General features: G+C 41.9%; 1 protein-coding gene across 3 annotated transcripts; it reads right to left on the bottom strand.

Annotated features, from left to right (window-relative positions):
- Positions 1-4,154: 4,154 nt before the first annotated feature.
- On the bottom strand, positions 4,155-14,200 carry LOC144717298 (uncharacterized). 3 transcript variants are annotated; one of them, XM_078592761.1, is made up of 8 exons: positions 14,108-14,191; positions 13,182-13,324; positions 9,227-9,734; positions 8,787-8,873; positions 8,313-8,399; positions 7,813-7,899; positions 7,331-7,402; positions 4,155-6,371 (listed from the first exon to the last, which is right to left on the bottom strand). In XM_078592761.1, the coding sequence occupies exons 3-8, from the start codon at positions 9,723-9,725 to the stop codon at positions 5,740-5,742; spliced, it is 1,464 nt and encodes a 487-aa protein (XP_078448887.1). In that variant the 5' UTR covers positions 9,726-9,734; positions 13,182-13,324; positions 14,108-14,191; the 3' UTR covers positions 4,155-5,739. The 3 variants fall into 3 exon arrangements, with proteins under 3 accessions (XP_078448887.1, XP_078448888.1, XP_078448889.1); XM_078592762.1 differs by lacking the exon at positions 13,182-13,324 and having other exon boundaries at positions 14,108-14,200; XM_078592763.1 differs by lacking the exon at positions 8,313-8,399 and having other exon boundaries at positions 14,108-14,192.
- Between the last annotated feature and the right edge of the window lie 5,908 nt (positions 14,201-20,108).

Here is a 20,108-nt window from a genome sequence, read left to right on the forward strand (position 1 = left end):
CATAGCAATAATTGAAGACTTAGTCCAACATAGACTGAACCCTGATGCTTCTACTCTGGTTAGGCACTGCCTTACCAACACTTACTTCACCTGGAATGGTACTTTCTGCAAACAAAATGAGGGTATTTACACCATTGGAACCTCATTTGCCAGTAAAAATATAATAGTTTTTTTACCCTTCTATCTGGCAACAAAACTGACACCTTTTTTTTTTACAAGGAGTCATGTTTACATAGACCACAATACCTGCAGTCATAATGCAAACAAAAAACATAACTCTGATAATGTACACTGTCCTTGAAGTTGATTGGTCCACACCCGAGACAGCTTTCCTTAGAGCCTAGTCTCACATGGGTTGGACCAGATGACGCCAAAAGGCGCACAACTCAAAGAAAATGCACCATCAGAGTATGAGAGCTTGGGGTAAGCATTTACACCATTGGAACCTCATTTGCCAGTAAAAATATAATTGGTGTTTTACCCTTCTATCTGGCAACAAAACTGACACCTTTTGTCTGTCTCGGGTGTGGACCAATCAACTTCAAGGACAGTGCACATTATCAGAGTTATGTTTTTTGTTTGCATTATGACTGCAGGTATTGTGGTCTATGTAAATATGACTCCTTGTAAAAAAAAAAGGTGTCAGTTATTATCAAATATTTGTACACATCCCACCGGCCACCCACAGCCTTCTGGGAGTATGCATTTTTTTTGCAAATCGGTATAATTACAAGCAAATCTCTGGACCAGTTATGACGCACAGTATCTCATCAGCAGTCAGGCTTGCTTAAACAAATGCTGAACTGCCAGATGGGTATAGGTCAGGACTCTCTCTGCATGAGATGTGGTGCTAGTAATGAGGTTCTGGTCAGTTCCCATTTACAGCCCATGAGAGAACATGGTGGGAATTGCACATTCCTATGGCAGGGAGCGAGTCTTTGCATAGGACGATTACCTTTTCGATTTAAAGCTTTCGTGACTGCAGGGATTCATCTTCTTGGTTCTTTCGGTAAAGTCACGTAGAATGAAAATAATAAAGTAAAAAAAATAAAAAAAAATAATTCTCACGACGTTTCGGCCACAACGCAAGCAGCCGTCCTCAGGTGGAGAGCAGGTCTGTCGAGTAGACAGAGTCTGAATGACACACTCCAGGCTTGGAGCGACTATTTCAGCTGGGATGGAGGGGGGCAGGGCGCCTTGACAAAAGAATTTGCAAATCGTGTGATGTAAGAGAATAAAGTTTAGCTGGAAGCATTTTATATTTTTTGCGACATAGAATTGTAATGTATTACTTACTGTTAGTAGCTGAGCTTATTGGAGAGTATATTTAGTATACTGATGATACTATGTAGTTTATACTTTATATAAACTACATAGTAGAAAGCTTTAAATCGAAAACTATGTAGTTTATACTTTAGTTGTTTACGTGGTGGTTTAGTTACTGCAGCTACATACTATTAACATTCCTTCCCTTTATTAATGTTACCCCTATCCCCTCCCTTTGTTGCTGCTAATCCTGCATAATGCACGGGCATAATGACTTTAAATCCCCCGCCAAACCTCCTACGCATTTCACAAGTAGCACTAATCGCATATCTGCATTTCCCATAAATATGCTAAATTTCTCTTGATATGCAAATTCTTGTCAAGGCGCCCTTCCCCCCTCCATCCCAGATTAAATAGTCGCTCCAAGCCTGGAGTGTGTCATTCAGACTCTGTCTACTCGACAGACCTGCTCTCCACCTGAAGTGCTGCTTGCGTTGTGGCCAAAACGTCGTGAGAAATATTTTATTGGTTTATTATTATTTCCATTCTACGTGACTTTACCGAAAGAACCAAGAGGACGATTACTGTTGATTTGCCAACAGTGGCACTTATTTGTTCGACCCTTGAAGGAAGTGCTAGGTCAGGATTTTACCTCACCTTTCGTTTGCGAGATGCTCATTCTGCAGCTAAGCCAACTGTTATGGCTCAATGGCTACAAATTTACCCAAGGTGATTTTTACTCGAACGGCCAAGGTGTTGGTGAAAAGAACAATAATTAACGGAACGATCACAATACAATAATTGTGGTTGCACTCCTCCCCTACATATTGAAAGACAATAAAGTGTCTAAAATATTTATACAGCCATTTCCAAGACTTCACGAACTTCAAACTCACGATTTTAGTAACCACCATGACTTCTGTGACAAATTCGTGGCATTGATTATGTCCAATGGATATTGACGGCACCGTTTAAAAGAAGTAAAAAATTAACCCGTAAAAACAAAGTTTTTCACTATAAATCCTTCATATGCGTGGCGGCGAGAGTCCTCTCGTCATCTGGCTTGAGATGGCTGCCACCTATGGGTCAGATGATTGCATTGCACCATTAAGCAATTGGTAATTAAATATATTTGTCCTAAAAAGTGTAAAATTTTGGAAAAACATTTTCACGTACATTGTCACGCACAACGAGTATGTGTGCAAAATGTCAGCTCGATTGGATCACGGGAAGTGGGTTAAAAAACGACCGAAAGATTTGCAAGGTCCTAAGTAAGCAAGCGAACTTAATATAAAGGATTTAAAAATATCCATCCCCCATTGCGGAACAGTGTTACTACCTAGGCCACATTGCCCGAAACGACCACAAATACCAGCTATTAAAGCTAATCCTGGAAGGAAAAATCGAAGGGAAAAAACGACCAGGACGGCCAAAAACGACATGGCTCAGTAACATCAAAACATGGCTACAATTAACAACAGCACAAACTCTACACGCCGTGCTAGACCGAGACCAATATCATCGTGAAGTCGCACACGCCGTTAGGCAGCACTAAAGAAGATTGCGGAACACGGCCGGTTTCAGATGAGCGACGGCCATCGAGAACGCTCTTCACTCCGATATTTGGGAGCCACTGGAGCTATCCAATTTGAAATTATCTAGATTGAACTCTTTTATTTAGAACTTTTTTTACTGTTTGGTTTGTTGTCCTTTCCCCGCACCTCCGATTAGCATAGTTTGCTACGCAAGGTGTGAAAGAAGTTCTACATACATACGTGGTTATGTGCTGAAGCTTTAAGGGATTTAATATTACACCGAGCTCTACAAAGCATATTCTGCAACACCTTGCAATACAGCAGGCCACTAGTTAGCCCTGTTAACATTCAACATATAACCGTAAATGTGAGAAAAATATATACATGGGCTCATCGACGTGAGCTCAAATTTAATATTTTAAGAAATGTTATCTTGGTTTTAGATAAAACGGTTATCAAACCGAACAAATTATATGGCCAAAGTAATCACGTTACAAAATCATTACTTTTGCACCCAATTTCATCAGAACTGAAAGTGAAGCACATTTTTTGATTGGTTAATGTTTGTTAAGGTGACCAGATTGATTTTTGAATCTCTCCCAAAAATGTTTTCAATTAAGTTTTACCAAAACTACTCATTTCAGAGTGGAGCAGTGGTGCAGCGGTTAGGCTACGGCTAACATCAGTGGTGATCGATATCTGCACTGGTACTTCTACCAGCGATCTCCCCTACCCCCCCACCAACTTGCAATGAGAAGTGTGGCCAAGTATGGTTAAACTATGATCAACATAGTGCATTGACAAAGAGACGGTAGTTAAAAACAATTTTATTTCATACAATTTACAACTCGATTACAAATACATAAAACCACCTTCGCCCTCGGAGGAACAATAACCAATGGAAGGCACGAGCAAACTGTAATAAGAGCCATGTAGGGCTCACGTGGGGATTGGCTTGCCGGTCCCGCTTTGTAGCCAATAAGGGGTGAGCCAGGGAGCATGGCCTCGGCGTGATCACGGCATGTTAGCAGGGGTGATTGGCCTGGCCGATCGGGGCCTCAGCTAATGGGAAGCCGGATCAGAGGCGTGGTCCCGGGATTGACGGGGAACCATCTGGAACGGTCAACGCTGACTACGGAGGATTGGCTTAGGGGTACCACGTGACCCAGGGATTAAGAGGGGGAGAAACAGAGGAACGAAAAGAGCAGGAGTCACGCGCGTACGGGGCTCTGGGTGCCACGTGCACGGTGGGGACTTAGCTGGGAGTCTGCCCGCTTTCCGTTGTCTGTCAGCAACGGGGAGTGTGTGTGTGTAACTGTGGAAGTTGGAAAATAAAAGGACTGATTCTGGAAGCCGTCTCGAGAAGGTTTATTACAAAACCAATCAAAAGCTTCGGGTACCAAGCAGCTCAATGGACCATGGATTCATGAAACCATAAGGATGGATACAATTTCAGCCCAAATTCAAATCAAAATAAACCTAACAAGCTATTTAACGTAAAATGCCATTTAATATCTCCCCACCCCTAATAAGACTTCTGCATCGGGCCCCCAATAGGTTAGCACCACCACTGAATGACATTCATATAATTTATAATTTCAAATTGTAACGTGCTGCACAGGATCCGCTCACTTTCGGAGATAGTGGCTCGGAGGTGCGAAAAGGAATCACGGACAAGCGGTGAAGGCAGGGAAGCGGTGAAGGCAGGGAGGCGGTGAGTTGCCGCCAATAAATTCCAAAGCTTTGCGATTGTCTTTATATATTAAGGTGTTATCGGTCAATTAAGTCTTTACATGTGGGAGGAAACGAGTCCCCAGAAAAAAAACCCACATGCAAAAAGGCAACGCTCTATCTCAGTGAGCTTCATTGCAAGGCCCACGACCACTAGCAGCCTTTAGTGCGGCCCCCGACAATGTGAAAACACCCCATGCTGGCGGTGTGGAGGCCCTCACACTGATGTCTTATCGGCAAAAGTGGCCTCCCTCTGAAAATTGGTGAAGAACACTGCTCTACCCCATAAACAGGTGGAGCACACATTTTGCTCTATCGCCTTCTCCAGGCAAGCCTCGACGCCCACAGGGAGTTTCACAAACTTCGTATGGTCTACCAATCATCGACGCTACAGTGCTGGTCTACAAGCATGTGCAACGACCGTCCAGCTAACAAGTCAGTTACATATTATGGAGGACGAGGGTCCATTGTGCTGGTCTGTGATAACCTTGGATATGGCAAGTGAGTCATTGGCAATTTGATAGATCAATAATAAGGGTGACTGCGAGGTCTCCCAAACAGGTTCAGAAGGGACATCTAGCTGATCTGACATTAATGGTGAACTTTAGAGTTTTATAATTTAAATGGCTAGCTTTAGGACGACATAGGTTTATCCAAGCATGTCACATGTGTGAAGAGTATGGGTTGTCAACGTCTGATCAACACTTCAATGTCTTCAAGCCTCGCAGCGTTGTGCTTGACATGTGGTGTTGTCCATATAAACATACATTTTAAACAAGCATAAACAGGATGCTGTCGTGGTATAAGTTAGCATACTGGATTTGCAATCCCCAAGTCCGCTGGTTTGATTCGATCTCCGAGGGCGGCAGTTGAAACAAAAGTCTCAGTTTATTCAATCTTCCGCCCTCACCTCTGTATAAATGGGTACACCACAGTTCGTCGATCGGCGTGTCACACGTGTGGATGTAAAGTGTGGGTACTCCCACCTCTTCCAAGACGACTGCGCATGTCTAGAGCTCTGTCCATTAAGATTCCCTACCACCAGCAATGGCATTGGCAAGGAATTGCAGGGCTGCACCAATGACCAAACAAAGGAGTGCTCTTATACACTAAACTTTTTTTGATTACAATAGGGGTCATTCATAACGAGGCTCTGGCCTGGAGCATGTGAACATGTCTGCGGCACCATAAACAAAACTCTCCATTCTCAGGCGGTGGTGGCGCCCGACCCTCTGTGAATACGCTGGTGGTGGCGCAGTTTGGACCCATGCGTGAAGGCTTTTCCGCACACGTCGCACTGGTAGGGCTTCTCGCCCGTGTGCATGCGCATGTGAACCTTCATACTGAAGGACTGCGAGAATGCCTGGCCGCAAACCTCGCAGCCGTACGGCTTCTCGCCCGTGTGCTTGCGGTGGTGCCGCTTGAAGTTGCTCTGGTCCGAGAAGGTCTGGCCGCACACCTTGCAGCAGTAGGGCTTCTCTCCCGTGTGTGTGCGCAGGTGGATCTTTAGGTACTCGCGCTTCAAGAAGCAGTGCCCGCAAACCTCGCAGCGGTAAGGTTTCTGGACGACGCATCCCGGCAACACACCCGGATTGTTGGAGCCACTATCTCCGATGGTCAGACTTCGTGCAACGGCTGCCAGGGGTAACCCGTTTCGCCTCGCCACTGACGACTCGAAGGAGAACCCCTCCGTTGGTGGTAGTGACACGTACTTTTGCGTGCAGGTGGAGGCTGCTTCTCCATTTTTAATGGCGTCCTGTGCCTCGTGTGCCCACGGAGCGGGGGCCGTCTCGACAGCAAGCGTACAGCCCTCGTCCTCGATCTGCTGTGAGGTCATGGCTTTGAACATAAGAGCTGTGTGAGACTCCGATGCAACGTTAAGGGAGAGCATAATTTAAAACAAGTTTTTTCTTAAGATGTGGGCATTCTAATTGAAAGTTTGCGCTTTTTTTTTAACAAGTAAAAAATAAGCACTGGCATTTGAGTAGATAATACATAAAACGAAATGAAGGTGGAGATGAGAGACTAATAGCAGTGCTTGAAGTATGTGTCAACTGTCAAACAAGGCAATACCTAAAATCAGAGAGGTGGCGATAATGAGACTGTCAGAATAAACCATGGAGGTCGGATGTCATTGTGCAACAGTTGAAAGACCGGATAAAAATGAGGACGAGATGTCCACATGTAGTGGGATATATTTTATTGGCCGTGATGACCTTTTGACCTATTTTTAGTTGTATTAAATACATTTAAAATGAACACATTCAAGACAGACTCCAGATATACAACTCTGCCTTGAAAAATGTTTTATATTCTTTTGATTGGATGCTTAAATACTCTCAAATAATAATGCAAAAGATAAATATGCAATCATGAAAAACAAATCATTTGAAAAGCTATTGTGTTGTCGGCCGTGATGACCTCTAGGTCTGGATTGATATCCTCACAATATCTACTGGTAAGAAAGGGCCACTTAACAAATATTGTATTAGAAGATAATTGTGTAATCATGCCCCCATGTCCGAGGAAGCATTGCATTTTCAGTAAATTCAGCGGCATCTACAAGCATAGAGGGCTCATATCAGTGAAATAATTTAAGTAAAGTGTCACTTTGAAATTGATGTGAACTGATAAGTAACAATATGATTAACGACCGAAGCAATAAGATGTATCTGCGCTCATTAAGAGCTAGAGGTCGACTTGGAATCTAGAGGTCGCTCATTCGAGATATTCGAATAAGCCGAGTTATCCCAATGACTTAATTGGGCCACTGAACACTCCACACTTATAGACATTACCTATGAAAGGTTCCACTGGCAGGTCGGATTGAGAGTCATCCACATCTGGAGTTGGCATTTCTTCTGTCTCACCTGAAATCAAAGGACAGGGTGTATTTTGATTTAAAAAGACACGACATGATTCATACATTAACTGACATATCTACTGGCAAAAAAAGACCAATTACCCAAGATTTGATTAGACAACATTTCATGGAACCATGCTCCGATGTCCGAGGAAGCATTGCATTGTCAGTGAAGTCAGCGGCATCTACAAGCATAGAGGGCTCATAATAGGGAAATGATTTTCAACAAAGTGTCAGTTTGAAACTGATGTGAACTTATAAGTGACGAACAATGAACAACAGCAACGAGATGTATAGTAGCTCATCAAGAACAATATACTTGGAATCGAGGGGTCACCCATTCCGGATATCCGAATAAGCTGATTGATACCCCTGACTAAACTGGACAACTCAACACTCTACACTTATAAACGTTACCTCCGAAAGATTCATTTTTTATCAGAACCACTGGCAGGTCGGATTGAGAGTCATTCACATCTGGAGTTGGCGTTTCTTCTGTTTTACCTGAAATCAAAAGACAGGGTGTATTTTGATTCACAAAAAGACACGACATGATTCATACATTGACGGACATATCTACTGGCAAAAAAAAGGCCAATTACCCAAGATTTGATTAGACAACATTTCATGGAACCATGCTCCGATGTCCGAGGAAGCATTGCATTGTCAGTGAAGTCAGCGGCATCTACAAGCATAGAGGGCTCATAATGGTGAAATGATTTTCAACAAAGTGTCAGTTTGAAACTGATGTGAACTTAGAAGTGACGAACAATGAACAACAGCAACGAGATGTATAGTAGCTCATCAAGAACAATATACTTGGAATCGAGGGGTCACCCATTCGGGATATCCGAATAAGCTGATTGATACCCCTGACTAAACTGGACAACTCAACACTCTACACTTATAAACGTTACCTCCGAAAAATTCATTTTTTATCAGAACCACTGGCAGGTCGGATTGAGAGTCATTCACATCTGGAGTTGGCGTTTCTTCTGTCTCACCTGAAATCAAAGGACAGGGTGTATTTTGATTCACAAAAAGACACGACATGATTCGTACATTGACGGACATATCTACTGGCAAAAAAAAAGCCAATTACCCAAGATTTGATTAGACAACATTTCATGGAACCATGCTCCGATGTCCTAGGAAGCATTGCATTGTCAGTGAAGTCAGCGGCATCTACAAGCATAGAGGGCTCATAATAGTGAAATGATTTTCAACAAAGTGTCAGTTTGAAACTCATGTGAACTTAGAAGTGATGAATAATGAACAACAGCAATGAGATGTATATTAGCTCATCAAGAACACTAGACTTGGAATCTAGAGGTCGCCCATTCGAGATATTCGAATAAGCTACTCAACACTCTACATTGACAAGATGTTACCTCTGAACGGCTTCATTTTAATCCGATCCACTGGCAGGTTGGGTTGAGAGTCATCCGCATCTGGAGGTTGCGTTCCTGCCAACTCACCTGAAATCAAAGGACAATGTTTTTGTAATTCACAAATAGAAATGACACAATTCAAGCGTTGATGGTAAATTTCATTCCATCTGATATTTGGTGAAATCAAGCTGCGGTCTCCATCACAAACAATGGGACGACCCACCAGGGCAATATGTTTCAGTCGCGTAGGCACGAAGTGAATCTGACTCAAGTGTCTCCCTGCCTGTGTGTAATGGTGGTATCATCTCCATCAGTGGTCCTGTGTCAGTGGTGCAAATTACACATTCAGGTTAAGCAAAGACTAATATTGTGAATGTAGTGCGCTATCCATGGTGTCAATCAGCTAGATCTATTATTTAATGCTATTAAATATCAATTACCATTCTCCATTGGGCGATCCATTTCAGCCATCATCATTTCATTACCGATTGCATCACCAGATGAAGGCATTTCATACTTAAGACCATCCATGGCTCCGAGTCTTTTCACGGACATCAGCAGCTCACTGCTCAAGCCGCTGAACAACGCGACCAGTACGTCCACCAGGCCTCCCAGCGTCACGTCGCCAGGGGAGGCGGAGGAGGCGGCGGCATCGTCCGAGTGCGGCATCCCGGCGTCATGGAGCTCGGCGCCCCGCAGGGCCTTCACCATCTGCCGCAGCACGGCGTAGAAGCCGAAGGGCAGGCGGTCGCGTGCCGTGGCCAGCAGCTCGGCCCGCACGATGCCGTCCCCGACGCAGGCGCGTAGGACCCCGTAGTCCCGGATGCCCAGCTCAGAGTCCATGGCCCGGGCCACCTCCGCGTTTACGCCCTGCGCCTCAAGCCACGCTGGGAAGTCCCCGTTCGGCTCCAGCACCAGGGTGGCCACCGTAAATGCCATAGTTTGTGTCTGCAGAGATAATTGTGAATTAAGGGAAGTGGAATATACAGTGTTTCCACATTTTGAAAATTTCGTGACTGCAGGAATTACTCTTTGGTTCTTTCGGTAAAGTCAAATAGAAAGAAAATAATTAAATAATAGAGTACGATGTTTCGATTGCAGCACAAGCAACCGTCATCAGGTAGAACAAAATTTGAGAGAGACACAAAACACCAAGACACACAAGCAGAGAGAGACAACACAGACACACAGAGAGACACACAACATAGACACACAGAGATCCAATGCCTCTGTGTCGAGGCCTTAAATAGAGAAAGGGGGGGTGGGCAGAGAGAGAGGTGGGTCTGCTGGGGCAGGTGCTGGAGCAGAAAAATTAGCATGTCAATGAATCCACCCCGAAGCGACCGAGGGAAAGAAGATGGAATGGCCCTATGAGCGCCTGGTAAATTTTAGAGAGAAATAGTTAGAAAAAACAAAATGTAACAAATAGTTTGGAAATGTAATGTAATGCAACACACAGTCGGCTAACACACAGTTAACGCATAGCCTGGTTGATTATGATCTCCAAAGATTGCAAAATTTGAAGTTTAGTGTGAAATTTGACAAAGACACAGAGGGAGAAAACGACTTACATCCTCCCCGTAGAGGTGCATTAACTGTGTTAGCCAACTCTCTGTTGCATTACATTACATTTCTAAAATGTTATACAGTAAAACCTTGGATTGCGAGTAACTTGGTCTGCGAGTGTTTTGCAAGACGAGCGTCACGTGATCACAACTGATATCAGAGTGCTTTGAAATACGAGTGCTTTGAAATACGAGTGCTTTGGATTACAAACACGTTTCCGGAACGAATTATGCTCGCAATCCAAGGTTTGACTGTATATTTTTTTTCTCAAACTGCCTATTTCTCTCTCTAAAATTTACCAGGCTATCATAGGGCCATTTGATCTTCTTTCCTTCGGTGTAGATTCATTGACATGCTAATTTATATGCTCCAGCAGACCCACCTCTCTCTTTGCCCAACCCCCCCATTTCTCTCAATTTAAGGCGTCGACACAGAGGCATTGGGTCTCTGTGTGTGTCTCTCTGTGTGTCTGTGTTGTCTCTCTCTGCTTGTGTGTCTGTCTGTGTGTCTCCGTGTCTGTGTTTTGTCTCTCTCTCAAATTTTGTTCTACCTGATGACGCTTGCTTGTGTTGCAATCGAAACGTCGTATTATATTATTAAATGTATTATCTTTCAATGTGACTTTACCAAAAGAACCAAAGAGTGTTTCCACATTTAAGATGTTTCCACTGTCATGCACACACTCGTAATTTGCCCCCAAATTAACATGTTGCCTTTACACTGTGCAAGAACGGTCAACTACATGCTGTATATAAATTCCTTGGTCAGGGGTCGACTCACCTTCCCTCCAAGGCTGATAAAATTATCACCACTTTACAGCAAGTTAACAGTTATTCTCACATGGATAAATTGACCCTGGCCATTTGAATCTAGAGTCTTTACCACTGGCTCAAGGCTATTATGTCGGAGAATTTGAACCCAACGCTCATTTCTGCGCAGACTCTTACAGTCATACAATCAAAACATCGTGAGTACATGTAAAATAACAAGCATTAATAATCTGAGTGCGCGAAAATTGTTATCACTAACAGATAGATGAAGTGGTCAATAAAGTGGCATAATTACAGTGGTGGCAGGTGCTGTTTATGTGGCTGTGAACAGTGAGCTGTGGTCAATCACTAGCAGATTAATGCACAAGTGAGAGGGAATGCATGAGTCAATGCATGAGCCATTTGAAACCATTACCAATTTCCTCTAGTTATTCTGGCCTCGTATGCGTAATATAACGAATTAAAACTTTAAGTTTGGGATGTCGTTATTCAGGGCTACCATTCAATAATAATTTCGTTGCTTGACCCCTGAAAAGAAGTGCTTCCAAGTGCCTGCAGGGATGACGTGAATGTCACGTACAATTTATATTAAGTAACAAAAACATTTGTTTATCCACTGCTGCATCTTAGCAACACTAATCAGGTAATAGATGAGATTATTTTTGACCTGAAAATAATTTATAACTGTATCGTGAGAGTTTAGGCGGTCCGCCCTGTCCCTCTCCTCCCGTCTTACGAGGTGGACAGGTCGTAGATAATAACAATACAACAAGTATAACCCGTAAAAACAAAGTTTTTCACTATAAATCCTTTATATGCGTGGCGGCTAGAGTCCTCTGGCTTGAGATGGCTGCCACCTATGGGTCAGATGATTGCATTGCACCATTAAGCAATTGGTAATTAAATATAATATTTTTGTGCTAAAAAGTGTAAAATTTTAGAAAAAATTTTTCACGAACATTAATTGTCACGCACAACGAGTCTGTGTGGAAAATGTTAGCTCGATTGGATCACGGGAAGTGGGTTCAAAAACGACCGAAAGATTTGCACGGTCGTAAGCAAGCAAGCTTAATATAAAGGATTTAAAAATATAATAAAGTTCGGAGATGCGTTGTCTCTTCTGTCCTCCGGAGAAGTGGGCGACTCCACAACAACAAAAGACGGCCAAAATGTACTTCAAAATCTTATTCACAAAGGCAATTCCGCACAAGCACGAAATCCGCCCAAATCTCTGCTGTGCCTCCTAAATTTTATACAGTCCCTGATAATACTGCCTAAACAAAACAATATCATACCTGTCAACCCATGCGGTTTACCCCGTATTCTCGTACAGGGAAATTGAGTTTTCAGGTCCATACGACGTACAGTCGTTTCAATGTGAGCAAATATGTTTCGTCTATTTGTTTGTGTTTCTCCCTTGCGATGGGACTACGTAGGATAAACGTTGAGATGTATAAGTGGCACGGGGTAACCAATAAGGTCTGAATTGGTCAGAAATAGGCACTGATAAGAGGTTGACAGGTATTCAGTAGTGTAGTGTATAGTAGTGTAGTGTATAGCGGAGTGGAAAGTAGTGTAGTGTATATAGTAGAATATAGGATGAAGGTTGAGATTTATAAGGGGAACGAAAAAACCAATACAGGTAGTCCTCTACTTACGACGGAGATGCGTTACGACGACCCCATCGGAAGTCTTAAATACCGTAAGTCGAAGATGGCCTAGCCTACCCAGGAGTCTTAAAGAATGGTGATAATTTAGCAAAACAAGCACAATTTACAGTACAGTACTGTATAAACTATATACTGTACGTATTTATTAATTACAATACTGTATTGCACGGTAAAATGTAAAGTACAAAATAACAAGGGAAATTCTTAGCCTACCTATATGAACTGCAATTTAATAGAAAGTTTTTTCACGAAACAATCCTATCTGCTATAAAAACTTTTAACATGCATTGAACGTATCGTTTCGTGGTAACATTAAAATGAAATCACTAAAGCTACGTATCATATATGCATTGAACGTATTGTAACGTATCATATTGTACTGTGCTCACCAAGATTATGTCCGTCGTCTGCACACTTGAACGATGTTAGGTTGTTGATGGCAATTTATCGTATCGCTATCGCCATCGTAAGATTGAAATATCGTAAGTTGGAGTGTCGTAACTCGGGGACTACCTGTACAGTCGGAATTGTTCTGGAATAAGGTAGGCACTGATAAGGGGTTGTCAGGTATAAAATACGTACTTATTCAATTTCTAATGAAGCACAATTTAACATCAAATTGTGTATATATATGAGGGAAATAATATTTTACTGACAATAAACGTATAAAACGAGTATTCTTTCTTACATGATGGAACCTCTCACCCCACGTGCTCAATGTTAAAACAAAGCTCTCAGGCAGCCATTTTGTGCCTCTCCAATCAATGCACAGCGCAAAGACACCGAACATTTATCAAACTATTCCAACAAATGAACTCCTATTTTACACAACAAAATTACTCTAATTATCTTCCGAATAAAATTTATATCAATTGCTTGGAGTTGGATCGATCAAAAAGCAAAACGAGTCGTTGGGGCTCGAGATTTAATAGTTAAATATCTCGACACGAGGCCGATTTTCTACGCTAAATTTGTTTTAAGTAAACATCTCGTACCTTGAATCGCGGATCAAAAACACCCCACACATCATAAACACGTCTGCTGAATTCGCTAACGGGAATCGAGCGCCGGTGTTAATATGTAAGAACCAATTGTTGTCAGTATATATTTGTATATACTGTATAGTGAAATGGAACTGTATAGTGAAATGGAACTTTAACGTTAAAGTGTGAATCGCGCATATCTGCGTGACCACCGATAGATAACTGGCGATCAAATAGTCAATTGACATTGTAAGTCGATTGACATTCAAGTGATATCACTGTAATAACTGTTACACTATATATTATCGGAGCTCAAGCGAAATGCAGCTTACCGGCAAAAAAAATCCGCCCAAATGTCTCAATGGGGCCGCTTGCCCTGTACTCTACTGTGCACGTGGGGGCTCTGGGTCCAATCAATGACCACCACCGCATTCACTGAAATCTTTGTTGTTAAAAAAATATTTTTTTTACCTTTTTCATAGATAATGGATCGTAAATATGTCTTAAAGCATGTTTCTTTGCATGTTCGCCACAAGCACTCATCCCTTATCAGAGCCTATCTTATTACAGACAAATTCAGACTTTATTGATCACTCCGTGCCCTTAAACATCTCAAAATTCACCCTACAAAGTTCCATCACAAATAGACAAAAAATTACGTTACTAAACGAAAACGTTCATGTATAAATTTGTATCATTGGTGTTAATGTTGCTACTTATCATGTTTACGGTCTGTGATCTTGCATGCTGATGCTGCTTGCTTGATATATGGATGCACAAACTCATGTTGTACATGTAAAACAATGAACACAGAAAATTTAAAGGTTAAACAACTTTTTTTCATTTGGCCGTATGATAAAAAAAAAATGTTTTGCCTTCATTTAAACGGATATACGCCGTATAGACCTGAAAACTCTGTACAATAATACGGGAAATTTGTATGAATTGACGGGCATAATGTTTGTTTCCATGTTAACAAGTACTGTGTGCGGTTAATGCAAACTCGATTCCTTGCAAAAGGTGTTTGAACATCTTAACACAACTCCTGTTTTATTGACAGAAATGGACCAATCAACTTCAAGGACAGTGCATATTATCAGAGTTATGTATTTTGTTTGTATTATGACTGCAGGTATTGCGGTCTATGCAAACATGACTCGTTGAAAAAAGGTGTCAGTTTTGTTGCCAGATATAAGGGTAAAAAAACAATTATTAGAAATGAGTAACACCCGATTCTTATTTTTAATATTTAAATTTCTGGCTCCCAGGTGTCTTTCATACAGCTAACAAGCTGAGATTAGGAGCACTCCCTGCTCCTAATCTCAGCTGATTGAGAGGGGGTCAAATACTTATTTCCCTCATTAAAATACAAATCAATTTATAACATTTTTGACATGCGTTTTTCTGGATTTTCTTGTTTTTATTCTCTCTCACTGTTCAAATAAACCTACCATTAAAATGATAGACTGATCATTTCTTTGTCAGTGGGTAAACGTACAAAATCAGCAGACCAATAGAGGCACGTCAAGATACATAGACTCGTAGAGATAGAGACCCAATGAGATACATACATAGAGATATAAAGCTACATACACAGAGATAGATCAAAGACAAGCCAGAGCATGACTGTGGCCATGCAACCCAAGCTATGGACCATATCATAAACCCAATATCGTCTGCGCTCCTTCAACGGAGGAAAAGCACAACGACACAAACTTTATCCTGAAGCCCCCTTTCCGTGGCCAGCAGACCTCAACGTTGACATTTAACTACTGAACACATTGCTGCCATCGTGCGCAAGAAGATAATACAAATTTGGCCGCCACTGCCAAAGCGAAAATCCACACAGTACGGTCGCACTCTGAACCACAATACCTTTCTGATCTCGTCAAGGAGCATAAAGCGTCACGCAAACTCCGGTCATCCTCGCAGCAGCGGATTTTGGCTTAACCATCAAACACCACATCATTGTGCTCTTTCAGATGCGCTTTCGCGGCCGTCTGGAACGCTCTTCCTTCCGATGTTAGGAAGCCACTGGAGCTATGCAACTTTTAAATCTAGATTGAAACTAATTTCTTTATAACTGCTTTTTGTGTATGTTGTCTTTTCCCTGCACCTGTGATCAGCACGGTTGACTACGTACGGTGCGAAAGAAGTTCGACATACAGATGACCCCCGACTTACGACCTTTCTTAGAGTAAGTAAGACCCCCACAGTAACGACAAAAACTCGTATCTACGACCGCCTGATGACTGCTAACCGACGCCGAGTCGACGAGTCTGTGCATGTCATGTTGTGCATGTCATGCATGAGCACCTGGTGCTATGTGTAAACATCGCCACTGGGGAGACAAAAGCGGTCGGGCGTGGTGTTGGCCACCCACCCCCTCGTGTGCCGTGCTGGCCTTCATAGGTGCTCGCTAACAGCATTTGCCCCCTACCAGGGGTGGTTTCTTCATTAGGGCGATTGGGCGATGCACCACCAATGTGTGAAAGGGACTTTTTCAATCACATTAACAATCTCATTCAACCACAGAGCTATGCTAGCCGTTACTGTGCCTCTGGATATAGTCTAATCAGCGTCATGTCACGTTCTGTGGAGTACCGCCTCTTTTTGGGCGATTTCACTCCGGCTGAGAATCGCCCAGAGTGGTCCCATAGACTTACATTCAAAGATGATTTTTTTCGAAAGGCGGGCGCTGCAATGCATTCTCTATGGCTTCCGGGAGGGCTCGCACTAACGTGCTTACGTCATCATATGTCAGCACGTTTCAGTCAACAATTTTATTTGTCGCCACCTAGTGGAATTTCGATTTAAAGCTTTCGTGACTGCAGGAATTCATCTTGGTTCTTTCGGTAAAGTCACGTAGAAGGGAAGTAATAAAATTATAAAAATAAAACATAATAAAATAATTCTCACGACGTTTCGGCCACAACGCAAGTAGCCGTCCTCAGGTGAAAACCAGGTCTGTCGAGGCGACAGCGTCTGAATGAAACAGCACACGTGCTTGGAGCATGTATATAAGCTGGGTTGGAAGGGGTGAAGAAAGGGGGAGCCTTAACAAAAGAATATGAAATATCAAGAGGAATTTAGCATATTTATGGGAAATGCAGGTATGTGACTAGTACTGCATATGCCCATGCATTATGCAGGATTAGCAGCATCAAAGGGAGGGGATAAGGGTAGCATTAATGAAGGGAAGGAGTGTTAATAGTATGTAGCTGCAGTAACTAAAACCACCACGTAAACAACTAAAGTATAAACTACATATTATCATCAGTATACTAAATATCAGAGGTGGGACAAAGTCATTGTTATGCAAGTCCAAGTCGAGTCGCAAGTCATCAAATTCATGACTCGAGTCTGACTCGAGTCCAAGTCACATGACTCGAGTCCACATCTCATAGGTGGGACAAAGTCATTGTTATGCAAGTCCAAGTCGAGTCGCAAGTCATCAAATTCATGACTCGAGTCTGACTCGAGTCCAAGTCACATGACTCGAGTCCACACCTCTGACTAACAGTAAGTAATACATTACAATTCTACGTCGTAAAAAAAAATATATATAATATGCTTGCATCTAAACTTTATTCTCTTACATCACACGAGTCTACACCCTACTATATACTGCCATAGACAAACCCAGCAGCATCAAAGGGAGGGGATAAGGGTATCATTAATGAAGGGAAGGAGTGTTAATAGTATGTAGCTGCAGTAACTAAAACCACCACGTAAACAACTAAAGTATAAACTACATATTATCATCAGTATACTAAATATACTCTACAATACGTTGAGTTACTAACAGTAAGTAATACAATACAATTCTACGTCGTAAAAAAATATAATATGCTTGCATCTAAACTTTATTCTCTTACATCACACGAGTCTACACCCTACTATATACTGCCATAGACAAACCCAACATTAAATCACATACTGTATTGCACACCAAAGATAGGTTCTCCTTTACCGACCACCTTGTAAGTGCCACGCTGCTACAAGGAGAGATGTTTCAACAGCATGGCCATACATTCCCTGTTGAGGCTCTGAACATCACTGTCAGGGCATACCCTATGTTAAATAAGGCGAAGCTGAAGACTGAACTGTCTGTCATTTATGAGAGTCCAGAATTCAAGGGCTGCTGTGGTGCACTAGCGCTGTACCAGGTTTTGCTGAAGTACAACCTCCAGGATACTTTTTCAGAGACTGTTGCTCTGTTGAACATCCTCATAACCACTCCCATGACAACTGCTGAAGCTGAGAGGTGTTTCTCAACCTTAAAGAGAATCAAGACATTCCTGAGAAATGTAATGGGACAGGAACGTCTGAATGCAATGGCTATGCTTTCCATGGAGAGGGAACTAGTCAGGAACATGCCTGCTTTCAATGAGAGTAATTGATCACTTTGCTACTTTGAAAGAGAGAAGAGCAAAATTTCAGTATAAGTAAGCAGTGTATTAAGCGAGTAATGTGATGTAAGTAGTGTAATAATAGTGAGTATAGAAACAAACAAGGAGATGTATTGTAAGAGTCACTTTATTTTTCATTAATATTAAATTAGTGAAGTTGCCTTTACATGCTTAAGCTGTTAATTTATCCATTGCATGGGTGGACCTTATCCTTATCAATCATCCAAACATTTGCCACCCCTGAGAGATTTTGCAGGAGCCGCCACTACCCCCTACAGTCTGTTAAGGCTATACGGGGGGGTTTTGTCTTTGTCATGCATGTCATGTATATAAAAAATAAAATAATTTTTATTTTATTTTTGTTAATTTAAATTTCATTTTTTACCTAAGTGACTTTACCGAAAAAACTAAGAATATTAATCCTTGTAGTCACGAAAGCTTCAAATCTTGAACTATACCCATCTGGCAGTTCAGCATTTGAATGAAATTAAAATTAATAAAAATAAAATAATTTTATTGTTAATTTTAATTTCATTTTTTACCGACGTGACTTTACCGAAAAAACTAAGATGGGTATAGGTCAGGACTCTCTCTGCATGAGATGTGGTGCTAGTAATGAGGTGCTGGTCAGTTCCCATTTACAGCCCATGAGAGAACATGGTGGGAATTTCACATTCCTATGGCAGGGAGCGAGTCTTTGCATAAAACGATGACTGTTGATTTGCCAACAGTGGCACTTATTTTATCGACCCTTGAAGGATGGGCTAGGTCAGGATTTTACCTCACCTTTCGTTTGCGAGATGCTCATTCTGCAGCTGAGCCAACTGTTAAGGCTCAATGGCTACAAATTTACCCAAGGTGATTTTTACTCGAACGGCCAAGGTGTTGGTGAATAGAACAATAATTACCGGAACGATCACAATACAATAATTGTGGTTGCACCCCTCCCCTACATTTTGAAAGACAATAAAGTGTCTAAAATATTTATACAGCCATTTCCAAGACTTCACGAACTTCAAACTCACGATTTTAGTAACCACCATGACTTCACAGTGACAAATTCGTGGCATTGATCATGTCCAATGGATATTGACGGCACCGTTTAAAAGAAGTAAAAATATCCATCCCCCATTGCGGAACACGGCCGGTTTCAGATGAGCGACGGCCATCGAGAACGCTCTTCACTCCGATATTTGGGAGCCACTGGAGCTATCCAGTTTTAAATTATCCAGATTGAAAACTAATTTATTTAGAACTTTTTACTGTTTGGTTCGTTGTCCTTTCCCCACACCTCCGATTAGCAGTTTGCTACGCACGGTGTGAAAGAAGTTCTACATACATACGTGGTTGTGCTGAAGCTTTAAGTGATTTAATATTACACCGAGCTCTACAAAGCATATTCTGCAACACCTTGCAATACAACAGCAGGCCACTAGTTAGCCCTGTTAACATTCAACATAAAACCGTAAATGTGAGAAAAATATATACATGGGCTCATTGACGTATGCTCAAATTTAATATTTTAAGAAATGTTATCTTGGTTTTAGATAAAACGGTTATCAAACTGAACAAATTCTGTGGCCAAATTAATCACGTTACAAAATCATTACTTTTGCACCCAATTTCATCAGAACTGAAAGTGAAGCACATTTTTTGATTGGTTAATGTTTGTTTGGTAAGGTGACCAGATGGATTTTTGAATCTCTCCCAAAAATGTTTTCAATTAAGTTTTACCAAAACCACACTCATTTCAGAGTGGAGCAGTGGTGCAGCGGTTAGGCTACGGCTAACATCAGTGGTTATCGATATCTGCACTGGTACTTCTACCAGCGCTCTCCCCTACCCCACCACCAACTTGCAATGAGAAGTGTGGCCAAGTATGGTTAAACTATGATCAACATAGTGCATTGACAAAGAGACG

The sequence above is a fragment of the Lampetra planeri genome, chromosome 3, assembly GCF_965212315.1.
Source record: "Lampetra planeri chromosome 3, kcLamPlan1.2.h2, whole genome shotgun sequence".
Lineage (NCBI taxonomy): Eukaryota > Metazoa > Chordata > Hyperoartia > Petromyzontiformes > Petromyzontidae > Lampetra > Lampetra planeri.